The following is a 14597-nucleotide window of genomic DNA, read 5'->3' on the forward strand; positions in this document are numbered from 1 at the left end:
TATTCACATCGCAGGGACGTGCGATTTTATTCATTTTTTTTTAGGACGTGCGATATTAAGTTGGTACATTAACTCAAACACGTCATATCGTGCAGCCCTATCTCCTATTATGCTATTTTTAGGCGTATATTATGGGTCTCAGATATATACAAATAATGTGTTTTGCTCAAAATACCAAACAGATCATGCATTTTAGGCATCCCTCATATCCCGCTATTTTAGCCCTGTTAAAGAAGGGCTGATCTGGGTCCTTAGCTTGAAAAACAAAACTGGAGGGGGAGCTAATGCCTGCTCAGAATTAACCTGCAGATACAGTTAAATGCTGCCATGATTAAACGCCATCATGTTCCAAACCACATCAAGGATTATTTCTGGAGCTCAAAGGCTTTCTCTCTTGCCGGTTATACCACAAGGTGAGTTCCTTTTTACTTCCTGCTTCTTCACACACATGCTCTCCAGTACAGGTTAGCTCTGAGTGTTAGCGATGCTAATGTAAACACCGACCATATTACGTCCAAAACACGTCGGGCATTGTTTCTGATAGCAACGTTCTGATAGTGCCGTGGGTCCACATTTCCAATATTACATCATATCGGACGCAAATCTGGATCAGCTCCGTTTTAGCCCCATTTTTAGAGATTTGGGTACGGAGGAAAAGAGAGAGGGTTTTATTTTCTGACGCTGCGTGAGTTCCCCGACACACCGGGGACACATTATGTATAAAAGACATCAAGAAGTGCATTTTGCATGATAGGTCCCCTTTAAAGCAGAGTGAAACACATCTTATCTCCGTCCTAACTTTCCCAGAGCTCCACAGTCTCCCCAAACAGAACAAGGGGGTGAGGATGAGGAGCGTTGTGGTGAGAGCAGAGTGGATCAGGGAGAACAGAAAGGCAGCAGCGAGGCCTCAAAACATCCCGAACATAACAGAGCAGAGCGGGGCGAGCCATAGATAGCTCAGTGAAGCCGGCTGCAGAGCACACGGCTGCATTTGTTAGAGAGGGGTTCAGCCAGCAAGATGTCAAGAGACAGGATACCACATTCTACAGAAGTTACACAATGCCAGCGCAGCCACTTAGCACGCAGCGTGAGTAATGCTCTGTTTATTCACTGTGGAATAACTCAGAGGCTCAGGGACCCGCTGACGCACCAGACTATCATTTCAACTATGAATCGATCTTTAATCAGCGCAGGAGAGCCGTGTCAGGGCTTAGCTGTAATATTAAACACTCACACGGTTGATAAATATTTTTGAATTGGATTACGGTAAAGGTAAATATGATTTATTTGTGAATCCCAAACAATTTACTCTAGCTCTTGTCCTGCTGACATTAGTGCTCAGCGGATAAAGTGAATCGATCATTTTGATATTTAATTAATTATTTAAGACTTTTACAAAGCTCCATGTTTATTTCTGGTTCTGAAATTGTCATAGTAAATTGAATATATGATGTGTTTTGAACCGCTGGCTATTTGGACACAACCGGACATTTTAGAATTTCTGATTGTATTTCGGGGGGGCAGGGCAGGAGCTCCAACAAGCCGTTTAGGACAGAGAGTGAATACACATACTACACAGAGATGCTGTGAGAAACCAATGTGAGTTTGGAAAATTGAACAATGTAAATCTATTCTAGTCGACCTCAACAATGGAATTATGATCAGTGGAAATGGCCATGACATGGGACCTTTAAGCATGTTTATCAAATGTAACCGCCAATCATTTTATTAGTGCACTCATGTTTTGACGAATGTTCCTTCATAAATCCTTAGGTCCGCCTTGTCATATGCACCTTTTACAGATTCATCAATAATGAATATTCATAAACTGCAGCTCTAGCTGAGATAGAGGAACATGGCGAGGCTGACTTCCTGCCACTGTCAGTAAATGTGATATTAAACACCAGCTGTCAGTATTTATTAACTCGCCGGTTGTTACTACTGCCAAGGATGTTATGCTTCCTGTTTGGTTCGTCTCAGCAGGATTATGGGAAACCTACTGGCTCAATGTTCATGACATTTACTGGAAGACTGTCGCATAGTCCCCATTTTATCTAGGAGTACATTTGAGTAATCGGATGGGAACACCCATTCTTTTTTGGGTTGACAGTTGTCTGCGCTCTCCAGTTTTCCCAACGTATTGCTTGGTCTATGAAGTGGTCTTCAAACGTCTTGTTGCATCGTGTTCAAACCCCGAAGATACTCAGTTTACAATGATGTTAAACAGAGGAAAGTCAAACATCAACACACTGGCTAATCTGGAACAAGTGTCCGTTCGGTATTTAATCTATTGATGGATTATTCTGCTCGTCGTTGGAGGACTCGTCCATTTGCAGTTTAAACCTCACCCAGATATGGCGGTATTTTGATGATGATGATGATGATGATGATGATGATGATGATGATGATTCAACTTATTGTCATTACGTAGTACAGGTACCATGCAACGAAGCGGTTTCTCTGCATTTGACCCATCCATTTGACCCATCCTAGTGTTGGGAGCAGTGGGCTGCCATTATGTACGGCGCCCGGAGAGCAGTGTAGGGAACGGTGCCTTGCTCAGGGACACCTCGGTAGCACTTGGTCTTTCCGGGACTTGAACTGGTGACCTTCCAGTTGCCGAGCCAAGTCCCTATGGACTTCGTCACCACCGCTCGTAAACCGTTGTGTAAACAGTACCAGGTTTTATTCAGTAGCGTGTTGTTTTTGTTCACACACGTTGGTGACACGTGAGTTGTAATATGCACTTAAAAGGATGAGCATCATAGGAGGAAATTACAATTTAAGTATCAGTTTGACGTACTACTTTAAAGCCGATGTGTGTCTCTTGGCGTAAAGAAGTGGAATTCTTTGCCGAATGATTTCAAGGGCTGTAAGAACATTTAGATGTTTAAGAAATTGTACAAAGAAAGGGTAATTAGACGGTATGAAGTTGGCTTTTGTGTTCTGGCTTTATGTTTCAGTATTTGTAAGCAACTGTGACTGAAAGAATATTGCTTTTATTTTACTTTTTAATGGTCATTTCATTATTATTGTTATTTATTTTTAAGAAGGGGCAGGTCAAATAAGATTTTCTTGTACATTTTTTGTTTTCAAAAAAGAACTGCCATGTGTGGAATAAACAAATAAATACATCTGAGAGGGGTTTCAAATCCCACAGATCTCTCTGGATGAGCAGGAATGAAGAGTCACTGCGTCCTCTTCTTCTTCATCCCTCTCCTCTTCTTCTTCACACACACACACCTCCCCTCTCTCTCTCTCCAATCATCTCTGTCTCTCCCCCCGTCGTCTGGATCGTTGTCAGGAGTCTCATCCTCACCGGCAGCTGTTGCCATGGCGGTTGTCAACGCTCTCCCAACTACCTGCGCTGGCATTTCCATGGACACAGATCGGGATGACAGGGATGTGAGGTGTGGGCGGGGGGGCAGCTCTCCACCACCAGCAGTTTGTTCGTTAGAGGCAGACAGGAGGAGACGGAGGAGGATTAGGGTCCTGGAAGATATTAAACAGAGAGGGAAGAGTTGGAAAAGAGTGAACATGTGTGAGAGGCCCCTGTTCATCGGAGATTTCTTCCTCATGCTTTCCCATTTGTTGAAGGACGATTTCCCACTTCCTTTTACGTTCAGAGTTGTTCAGAAACATACAATAAACTGACAAATAATCCCATGGCAGTGTCTGATTTAATCCTGTAGCTAATCCAATAACGCCAGAGCGGACACAATACAATTTGAATGAAGTTATAAACAGGTTTTCGTGCCCTTCATCATGCATTACAAACTCTGGCCGTAATAAAGAGACTCTTTAAGGCATCTGTTTACATGGCAGGAAATGGAGGGGTGATGGTGAATTATTAGAATCAGACTGAAGCATAGACTTCAGTATCATATATATTAACCGGGGGGGAGGAGCTCCAACAAGCCGTGTAGGACAGAGAGTGAATACCCATACTTTACAGAGATGATGTATGAGAAACCAATGTGAGTTTGGAACATTGCACGATTTAAATCTTTTCTAGTAGACCTCAACAATGGAAATATGATCAGTAGAAATGGCTATGACACGGGACCTTTAAGGCTTGATACATTGTCTTTCTCTGCATGTAACACAACACATATTTGAGATCATAATAGCTTATTATTCTGTATATCAAACGCCTCAATGAGATAATGTGATTTAAATTGATCAAATAGCTTTTTTGTAAACAACATACCGTACTTTCCGGACTATAAAGCGCACCTGCATATAAGCCGCAGCAGCTAAATTGTCCGTCTGTCTTTCTCTCGTTCTGTCTCTCGGTTCCACTTTTACTTTGGCGCGCTACCTGTCTCACTCTTTTCCGGCCTCCAGCTTTTCCTGCTGGAGCCCGCCGCTTAAAGGTGGCGGGCGCGGACCGGTCATAGAGCCCATAGAGTTAAAGGTGGTTAATTTTACCTGTAAAATCCATAGATTTAGGAGGTTCCCTAGTGGCCGTTAGCTGTACAAAAAAAATGGGGGAAAAAGTCACGGCTTATAGTCCGAAAAGTACGGTACTCCCTTTGGTACAGGAAACTTTTACCTTGTGTTATCTGAAAGAGTTTCATAATGTTTTAAATGTTTGGGACATTTCGAAGGTTAACATGATGAATCATTAATGCTTCAACTAGTTTTCTTAAGACCTACTAGGTTGGTGGCTAGTGTTGGAAAAGCAATTCTGTTAATGGTTAGATGTAGTGATTTTACTTGAATTCGCCTCCTCATGCTCACCTGATGGATTTTTCTCCACTCTGTCTCTCTGAGTTTAAGGCTCCCTGGTTTCCTATATGCAGACGAGGTGCTCCGAATACTTTTAAGCAAACGTTGATCTGCTTTAGATAACAGCAGTCCTGTGAAATAGGTTTAACATTTTCGATTTCACGTCCACCAAAGCCTGGTTGAAGTCGCTCAGATCTCTCCCTGCGATGGAGAAAATCAGTCAGATGACAGCTGTCACATAAAGCTGACATTCTCCTTCTCTTATCCGCCTGCATCTTTGTGACATCGATAATACTACTGTTTGTAAATCTAATTTCTCTGGCTGAGAGGCAGCAGGCACTCGGGGCCCCCGCAGCCTCTCCTCCTCGTTGACCCCCGTACAGCCGAGCAATCAAGGACAGCCGTCAGATATCACACTGAGCGCCTCGCCGTGAAAGGCCTGAGTTTCTCTTAATAAAACGAGACAAGGGGCTGCGGCTGACTGCATATCCTCCATCAGGCCCCCCCGCTGACCCTCCATCAGGCCCCCCCCCACCCTCCATCTGTGAGTGGCACTGACTGTTCACACTGTCAGTGAGCTTTGATTTATGGAGAAGCACATCCTCATCATTAAGGTCTCTATGATGTTCTTATAGCAGCTTGTTCCTCTGTGACTGGCTGTGTGGTGACTCATCTCAATCTGTATTGATTTATATAGCACCTTTAAAACCGAAGTGCTGTACAGGGAACGAACATAAAATAACACAATAGGAGTAAAATAATAATTTAAAAACAAGATAAAAAGCACTATAACTAGAGACATATAAAACACATACAAATATCAAAATGTTACAATAAAAAGATTCATTTTATTAAATGTAAGCCAACATTTCTAAAACTCTGCATACAACACATTGATTGCTGTAACTGTTGTCTATGCAGATACTTAAATGTTGTGCCCATAATATCAGCCAAAACAATGCATTGTTCAGACCGTGTTTGCATTAATGGGGCAGGGGGGGGGGGGGCAGGAGCTCCAACAAGCTGTGTAGGACAGAGGCAAGGCAAGGCAAGTTTATTTATATAGCACTTTTCAACACAAGGCAATTCAAAGTGCTTTACAAAAAATGAAAGACATTAAGAAAATGGCATTTAAAATCAGTCATTACAAAGAAAAGCTAATAAATTAAACATTAAAAGAAAAAATACATGGATAAAAGTTACAGTGCAGTCTAAGATATGAATAGTTCAATTAAAAGCAGCGGCAAAAAGAAAAGTCTTCAGCCTGGATTTAAAAGTAGTCAGAGTTGCAGCGGACCTGCAGGTTTCTGGGAGTTGGTTCCAGATATTTGGAGCATAATAACTGAACGCTGCTACTCCATGTTTAGTTCTGACTCTGGGGACAGAAAGCTGACCAGTCCCTGAAGACCTGAGAGATCTGGATGGTTCATAGTTTAGCAGGAGGTCAGAAATGTATTTTGGGCCTAAACCATTCAGTGCTTTATAAACCAGCAGCAGTACTTTGAAATCTATTCTTTGACACACAGGAAGCCAGTGTAAAGACTTCAGAGCAGGAGTGATGTGATCCACTTTCTTAGTGTTAGTGAGGACTCGAGCAGCGGCGTTCTGAATCAGCTGCAGCTTCCTAATAGATGTTTTAGTGAGACTTGTGAAGACACCATTGCAGTAGTCGAGTCTACTGAAGATAAAGGCATGGACAAGTTTTTCCAAATCCTGCTGTGACATTAGTCTTTTAATCCTAGATATGTTCTTTAGGTGATAGTAGGCTGATTTAGTAACTGTTTTAATGTGACTGTTGAAACTCAGGTCAGAGTCCATGACTACACCTAGATTTCTGGCTTTATCTGTTGTTTTGAACATTGCAGACTGAAGCTCAGCGCTAACTTTTATACGTTCTGACTTGGCTCCAAAAACCATTACCTCAGTTTTATCTTTGTTTAATTGGAGAAAGTTCTGACACATCCAGTCATTGATTTGTTCAATGCACTTACTCAGTGTTTGAATTGGAGCATAGTCTCCTGGTGAAATTGTTACGTAAATGTGTGTGTCATCTGCATAGCTATGGTAACTTATTTTGTTGTTCTTCATTATCTGAGCCAGTGGTAGCATATAGACGTTAAAGAGAAGAGGCCCCAAGATGGAGCCTTGAGGAACCCCACATGTCATATTTGTCAACTCAGATGTGTATTTACCTATAGAAACAAGTTGTTTCTGTCCTTTAAGTAGGATTCAAACCAATTTAGAACTGTTTCCGAAAGTCCCACCCAGTTTTCTAGTCGGTCGAGTAATATGCTGTGGTCAACAGTGTCAAACGCAGCACTGAGATCTAATAATACTAACACTGAAGTTCTGCCACTGTCTGTGTTTAAGTGGATGTCATTAAAGACCTTTACAAGAGCAGTCTCAGTGTTGTGGTTTGGACGAAAGCCTGACTGGAACACATCAAAACAGTTATTTAAATGCAAGAAATTACTCAACTGTTGAAAAACAACTTTTTCAATGATCTTACCTAGAAATGGCAGACACAGAGACAACACATTTGCTGTTCCTGATGCAGAGGCACTGACTGCTTGTCTGATTTTCTGAATGTTGTCAGTGAAAAAGGCAAAATCATTGCACGCCCTGGTGGATAGAAATTCAGAGGCTACTGACACTGGGGGGTTAGTTAGTCTGTCGACGGTAGCAAACAAGGCATGTGCGTTGTTTTTGTTTTTGGTAATGATGTCAGAGAAGAACGATTGTCGTGCGTTTTTCAATTCCAAATTATAAAGGCCAAGTCTCTTTATAGATTTCAAAGTGAACCTTGAGATTTGTTTTTCGCCACCTGCTTTCCGCTTTTCGACATTCTCTTTTTTCTGTTCTCACGGTCATGGCCTTTCTCCATGGAGATATTTTCTTGCCAGACACTTCCTTTACCTTAGTTGGAGCAATGGCATCTATAACATTTTTAATTTTTGAATTAAAATGATCTACTAGCTCATTTACTGAGATGTTAGCAGGGGCAAGTGTGGAAGAAAAATTCTGAGTAAACATTTCCCTAGTGTTTTCAGTTAAATATCGCTTTGTGGTTACCTCTTTTTGAACATGTTTGTGAACAGAAATAGAGCTCTCAAAGAAAACACAGGAATGGTCAGAGAGTGCAACATCAGTCACCACAACCTTAGAGATATTCAGACCCTTTGAGATAATTAAGTCCAGAGAGTGAATACACATACTATACAGAGATGCTGTATGAGAAACCAATGTGAGTTTGGACAATTTCACAATATATTTAGTATACCTCAACAATGGAATTATGATCAGTAGAAATGGCTATGACATGGGACAAGGCAGAAATCACTGCTTTATGATCCTGTTTGACTTAAGGTGTAGTGAGGCCAGTCTGTCGTTGTGTCCTTAGACCAGAACCTTCCCCCCAAATTGCTCCTGTGCAGATTGCCCACAGTAAGTCACTTTGGATAAAAGTCACATGTAATGTAATGTGAAAGGTGTTGGGCTCTAAAATGTGTTTTTTTCCCCATTACTTGACACTGGAGAGTAAACACAGGATTTTATGATTTCTTGCCTAATTTAATAATCCACGTTTAACGTTTTCAAGGATGTTTTTCCCCCAGGCATCTTTTAATAAAAAGAAACAACAGTCTCGCATCAATGACTAAAATAGGTTGTTTTCAATAATCGCTGAAGCTCTAGTTGAGATTTCAAACTGTGTGTGTGTCATAGCATTACTATACTTGTGGGGACCTACATCTGTGTACACAGTCACGTGTGGGGACTGGCTTCCCTTATGGGGACAAATTGGAGGTCCCCATGAGGGGGATCATTAATTTTAGGGTGAAGACTTGGTTATGGTTAAGGGTTAGGGTTAGGCATGTGTTGGTTATGGTTAAGGTTAGGATAAGTCTCCAGGAAATGCATGTAAGTCAATGTAATGTCCCCTGAAGTGGTGTGTGTGTGTGTGTGTGTGTGTGTGTGTGTGTGTGTGTGTGTGTGTGTGTGTGTGTGTGTGTGTGTGTGTGTGTGTGTGTGTGTGTGTGTGTGTGTGTGTGTGTGTGTGTGTGTGTGTGTGTGTGTGTGTGTGTGTGTGTGTGTGTGTGTGTGTGTGTGTGTGTGTGTGTGTGTGTGTGTGTGTGTGTGTGTGTGTTGTTAACCCAAGCTTATTGTTTACTCGCACGACATTAGAGCGGTCTTCTTATCTCAATTGTGGGAAGACAAATGTTTAAGACACCACCACCTAACAAATTGTTCTCCCCTTCTGCAACCGAGCAAAGATAAAATGTCTTCACCCTGTTATTCCACTGAATATTACAAAACTGTTGCTGCATCCGTCCGCAGCACGAGGAGTTTGAGGAGAGGTGCTTCACATCTGACTCTGTGTCCTTGTTGCGCGGTTTGAAATGGATGTGTTTTGACTGCTCGAACACAGTTTCCCTTTGCACCAAAACACGTTTCATTCTCATTTGTTCATCAGTGTTTGTTCTCCTTATAACAACGTGGATGCTTTATATAAGGTTGTTAACATCCTGAATTACTGTGCAGATCAAAATAAATAAAGAATGCATCAGCACTTTCTCATATGAAACTATTTGTTTGCTTTGACTCCGAAATGCAATTTACTATTACATTTATATGCATCGTCTGGCTTGCCTCGTGTCTGAACGGTGTACATAAACATCCCTTGCTTTGCTCACAGCTCTGAAAACATGTGTACCTGCGTGCTGCTGCTGCTTTGTGCTTCTGTATAACGCGACCCCCGTGCCTTTGTACTCACGAGAGCCCTCAGCCAGTGAATGTTTTGGAAGCAGAGCGGTGTCACGTGAAGCCCTGCTTTCACTCTCGCACCGATCAACAGTTTACACAAAGCTTTTGACGGCTTTCCAAAGACATTCTGCTTCACAGTGAGACATCTTTAGAGGCGAAGGACGTTCAGTTTGTGAGCAACCGGTGCAATCACACACGGCCTCGAGTTTCCTCTTTACTCAGGAGAAATGATTACACTGAAGAAGATAAGTGTTGTTTTGATTTGAACTGAAACAGACAGAGGTATTGTGGGTAGTCTACCACAACAGTAATATGTCAAGCTCTTTCTCTGTGTGTGTTTCTCAGGGGATTCCTTCACTCAATTCCGGTTTTCCGAAGAAAAGGACTGGGAGATGGACTCATCGGCAGACAGTCAGGTAAATCCATACACTACCCAATCTGCAGCATTGCTTCTCTGTCTTTTATGGATGGATCCCTCGGAGGTCTGGATTGGAAATGCTACAGCAGTTGGAAAGCAGAAAAAGCTAATATAGCATTGCTAGCGCATTAGCAGCACATCTGTTGATGGGTTGGTCCCTCTCTTTGGTCCACACTGACATATTTACACTACTATCTGAAACGTTGGCGACACATTTTACAGAGACATTCATGGTTCCCAGAGGATGCATCAAACTGAACTTGGTGACCCTCTGACTTTATCTCTTGCGCCAACATGAGATTTAGATGTGTGAGTGTGAGTGAAATGTCTCGACAATTGCTGAAGAGGTCAACTTTATGAGAACTGCTAAACCAGGTGCCTTAAACTCAACTCAGCCACTGGAAAATGAGGCTTCTCGCGTACGATTTGGTCCACATAAAACCCTAAAAAGTCATCTTGTAAGGAAATCGTGTGTTATCCATTACAAATCTGCTGAAAAGCAAACACTATACAAAAAAATTATCATCCAGTCTGGTGATGTAACCATTCCTGAACTCTTTCTACTTCATGTGTACAGTCAGAGCAGCAGTGTGTTGTACAAAGGAGTATTGATCTGGATTCGACTTCTCTCAGTATGATGATTACAAAAGAAGTTTGAAGTCTCCATTTTACAGCCTGTTTCCTGGTTTCCTCTCTAGATGTCCGCAGTGTTCGTCGACCTCCCGGCGCTCGCCCAGATCCTCCAGCAGGTGCCTCTCCTTCAGAGACTCCACCTGGAGGAGGAGCTGCTCCAGGTGGGCTGGATGACTGATACAAATGCGAAAATAGTCTTGGTTTATGGTTATAGTTTGTTGACAATATGACCACATAAATCGTAGTAAAGTATGTCCAAAAAACTCCATATTATAGTATTTAAAAATTAAAAGTATGTTGAAAATATCAGACATACAAGAGGTTTTTTTCCAGCATATGACTTTTTTCAGATATTTTTGGAAAACCTCATAGTACTGTATGTCAACAAAATAAGGTCATAGTATAGCATGTCGAAAATATCTGAAACAAAACGTCATATATTTGTATGTCCAAAATATCTTACATACTTTACTATGATGTTTTTTTTCGACATACCATTACTTTTTTTTCTGATATTTTGGAAAACCTCTTAGTATAATATGTTGAGAAAAACTCCAAAGTATAACATTACTGTATGTAAAAAAAATGTGGTCGTAGTATAGAATGTCAAAAAATAGTAATTGTATATTATGTGTTGAGTCGACAAAGCATCATAGATTTGTATGTCTAAAATATCACAATAAAGGTCAGAGTGAAGTATATAAGTACCCGAATTCCCCACTGCCTTGTTACAGGTTTTAATTTAATTTGTTTCGCTTATCCTGTTTCAGGTCTCGACCCCAGTGGAGATGCCCACTATGACCTTCACTCACAAACAGGAAGTTCCCAAAATGTCCGCCTTCACTCCTCCGTCTGCAGCGCTGAAAGTCCCGTGCTCCGACCAGAAGGTCCCCGTGGCGACACACCCAGCGACGGCCTCACACTCGCAGGTTCCCTCGCTGGCGGAGGATGAGGGCGACGAAGAGCTGGACCAGCTGCTCGGTCTACAGAAACCAGTCTCAGGAAACCAGTCCGTCAGTTTGGAGGAGGACAGGAAGGTTCCAGAGAAAGGTGATTTTATTCAGCGTGTCGTTTGACATTTTGGGAGTGAACTAATGACATACAGTAAGGAGGCCTAACGTGTGTTCGTTAATTTTGCAGAATGTGAGGAAGTGAAGGAGGCAATACAAGAGAAGATCGTAGAGGTGAAAGAGAAAGACGTCACACCGCCCAAATCTACATCGGTCAAACAGGAAATGACGGAGGACGACCTGGAGGACTGGCTGGACAGCATGATCTCCTGACCAATGAAAGGACTTAAGATGGAAGGATGTATATAAAAGGGAAATGGACTTTAATTGTCAGCTTGAAAGCCATTAAAACATCTGTGTGCTGGACAGATGTCAAGTTCCAGCTTCTTACTTTGCTGAATTAAGAGGCAGTTTGTTCATCAGTTACCATGACAGTATTTGAGGTGTAGAGACAGGACAGTATGTCTTTCTGAAATGTGTCAAAATGTTCCTTTTGCACATCATGTTTCAGAGAAAGAATCCTCTGTTCCTTGTGAAAGTAACACACCGCAGGAGAGTCACCCCGCTGCACAAGAGACAGATGGGACACGTGGCTTTATTGCGTCAACTTCTTTATTCATTTCCTCCCCCTCATCAAAAGAAATGCAGATGGCCAAAGCTACGACATACATAGAAATGTCATTACGACAGCAGTGAACTGTTTAGTCGTCAATAAACACTTGAACCAAGATTTGTGTTTTCTCTTTCGGGCCCTTCTACTGTAAGAGAGCAGGACACCACAAGTTAGACATAAAACCAAACCAAGCAACATTTACACGAGGATGATCTAATCGTTTTAGCCACAAAACTAGCTTGAGCTAATTCTAAACCAGAGCTGAAGCACTGCTTGTGTCAGGAGGGACGAAAATGATAAATGTTTTTTTGCATAGTTTCTCTTAAGGCACGTCGGCACTTGATAAAACATCTTAAGTGAGACGTCTCTGGTCCTGGAAGAACCGTCTTCTGTACGTTTCATCTGACAGATTTGAAAAGGCAGATCAGGTCTCACTCACTGTGGTTTGATGGTAGCAGGATCATCACTAGCAGCACATCCATTCAGGTGGTTTGGTAACCAGTGACTCAAACATCCTGGCGGTCATCTAGAAATTGTGCATATTCAAACATTCAGTTGTCATGCTGTAACCCTTCGCATGTATCAAATGTCTACACACAACAAATTGTGCAAGAGGTTGGGGTTAAGCAAGAAAAAGGCAATGTGAATCAAAATAATTTGCATAAAAGAGGCGTCGTGGCTTTTCGGTAACGAGGAAGAGGATGCACAATCCCGAAATGTCCAGTCGGCAGTCGCACGTCTTAAAATAATTTTTCTAGACATGATTTTTTGTGAATTCAAAATGAATGACTATTTTTTTCTCAACACCATGGCAGCAGAGAAAGTCCAGCGAGTGTTCAGGTTCTGGTAACAGGGGCAAGTCAAGCTCAGTGTCTCTTTCAGATAGAGGGAGGCAGAGAGGCTGATCCTCTCTAACCCAGCTGGTCCTCGTACTGCTTCCTGAAGCAGTCTCCAGTCGGGAAGAAGTCCCAGCATCTCTCCTGGTACATCTTCCACACGTAGGACTCCTGGAGAGGGGGGGAAACATGAGCAGAGCTGGTGGTGTGGACGGGTTCATAAGGGGCTCAATATCAGTTCAAGTCACTCGTTTCAAGTTAAAATGATATAATAATACGCTCTAGTTCTTTGTGTCGGAACACGGCTTCGTGATATCACAGCTATATAAACTCTACAAAACTGATTTTGACCATTTTTGCCACGTCTGAAGGTCTCTAAAAAAAAAGTATCATTTGGTGGTCGGGCCTGGGGAGACACGGAAGAATTGTTTTGGGTCACTCGAGGTCAAATTTGGCCCCATCAAGATTCCTCTTTGACTTCAGACTTGAAATGTTGCACAAGTGAAGCCTGCTGAAGTGTCTGGAACCTTCCTATGCCGTCTTAATATTGATCGGATATCTCACCAGTGAAATAATGAATACATGGTGAGTGAGTGTTCACGTACCTGACCCGTGTGCTCAGTCTCATCCTTGTTGATCAGGTACATGAGGAAGAACCTGCACACAGGAGGGAAAGTGAGAAATGTCTGCATTGTAAACAGAAATGTGTGTTCACTTCGCTTCGCTGCGGCACTCACAGGTAGTTCGCGAGGTTGTGTTCTTGTAAGGTGTGGGTCTCGAACCCGTGAGGCGTCCGGTCAAAGTAATCGTTCCCGATGCCACAGATGAAGCACTTCGTCTGGAGGAAGAAGGGGAGATTTGTACTTAGGTCCATTTCACGTGTAGTTGTGTTCCTTTGGTATAAAGATATCTGACGGTGCCGACTTGTACCAGAGGGTCTTTTTGGAGATGTTAGCGTTGAGAGGGGGAGACAGGGGGGAGGGTGTTGCCGGACAGGGGGGAGGGTGTTGCCGGACAGGGGGGAGGGTGTTGCCGGACAGTGCCGGCTTTTTAAACACAAATCAAATGAACGGACTGACAGAAAAAACATTCTTCATTCCTTTTCTCCGGTGTCACACAGACACACGTCATAACAGCTGAGTGTCAGCATTGTTAGACAGGACTGTACCTCTAACTGAACTACGGGCACAATGATGGTACTAGAGGAGACGATAGTTAACAGTGTCCCTTGTTTCACTCACGTATAAATGAGGACCACAAACACATCATCTGTGTGACTGATGTTAAAATCCCTATACTCACAAACCCACATTACTACTTGAATTCACGTGAAATCACGTTTCTAGTAGATATGCGATTTCATGTAGATATTATCGACTATATTCAACATGCTAATTAGACGACAAACAAACTGCATCAGGGACAGCAAACTGACATCGGGGCTGGTTGTTGAGTTTGCAATGCAGTTTGACTTTGGCCGCAATAATCATTTGGTGAACATGTTTTGCTCTTTTCTCGGCGACCCTAGGACGGAAGCACCCTCGGTATCTTTTAGTATGTTCCTCCACGTCTATGCAGCTGTCTATACACGACAT

The 14597-nt window shown here is 42.5% G+C and overlaps 2 protein-coding genes across 2 annotated transcripts in view; one reads left to right on the forward strand and one right to left on the reverse strand.

Moving 5' to 3' along the window:
* The window catches only part of aven (apoptosis, caspase activation inhibitor), a 43038-nt gene extending 30755 nt beyond the window's left edge, over positions 1–12283 (forward strand). The window contains exons 3-6 of the mRNA XM_034075927.1: positions 9838–9908; positions 10609–10704; positions 11314–11593; positions 11684–12283. Of these exons, the coding sequence (XP_033931818.1) occupies positions 9838–9908; positions 10609–10704; positions 11314–11593; positions 11684–11826 (590 nt within the window). The 3' untranslated portion in view covers positions 11827–12283. The remainder of the gene's footprint in view (positions 1–9837; positions 9909–10608; positions 10705–11313; positions 11594–11683) is intronic.
* The window catches only part of ryr3 (ryanodine receptor 3), a 127503-nt gene continuing 125053 nt past the window's right edge, over positions 12148–14597 (reverse strand). The window contains exons 104-106 of the mRNA XM_034075925.2: positions 13740–13840; positions 13608–13659; positions 12148–13173 (exon numbers count right to left, since the gene is read on the reverse strand). Coding sequence (XP_033931816.1) covers positions 13078–13173; positions 13608–13659; positions 13740–13840 — 249 coding nt within the window. The 3' untranslated portion in view covers positions 12148–13077. The remainder of the gene's footprint in view (positions 13174–13607; positions 13660–13739; positions 13841–14597) is intronic.

The sequence above is a fragment of the Pseudochaenichthys georgianus genome, chromosome 24 (genome assembly GCF_902827115.2).
Source record: "Pseudochaenichthys georgianus chromosome 24, fPseGeo1.2, whole genome shotgun sequence".
Classification (NCBI taxonomy): Eukaryota; Metazoa; Chordata; class Actinopteri; order Perciformes; family Channichthyidae; genus Pseudochaenichthys; species Pseudochaenichthys georgianus.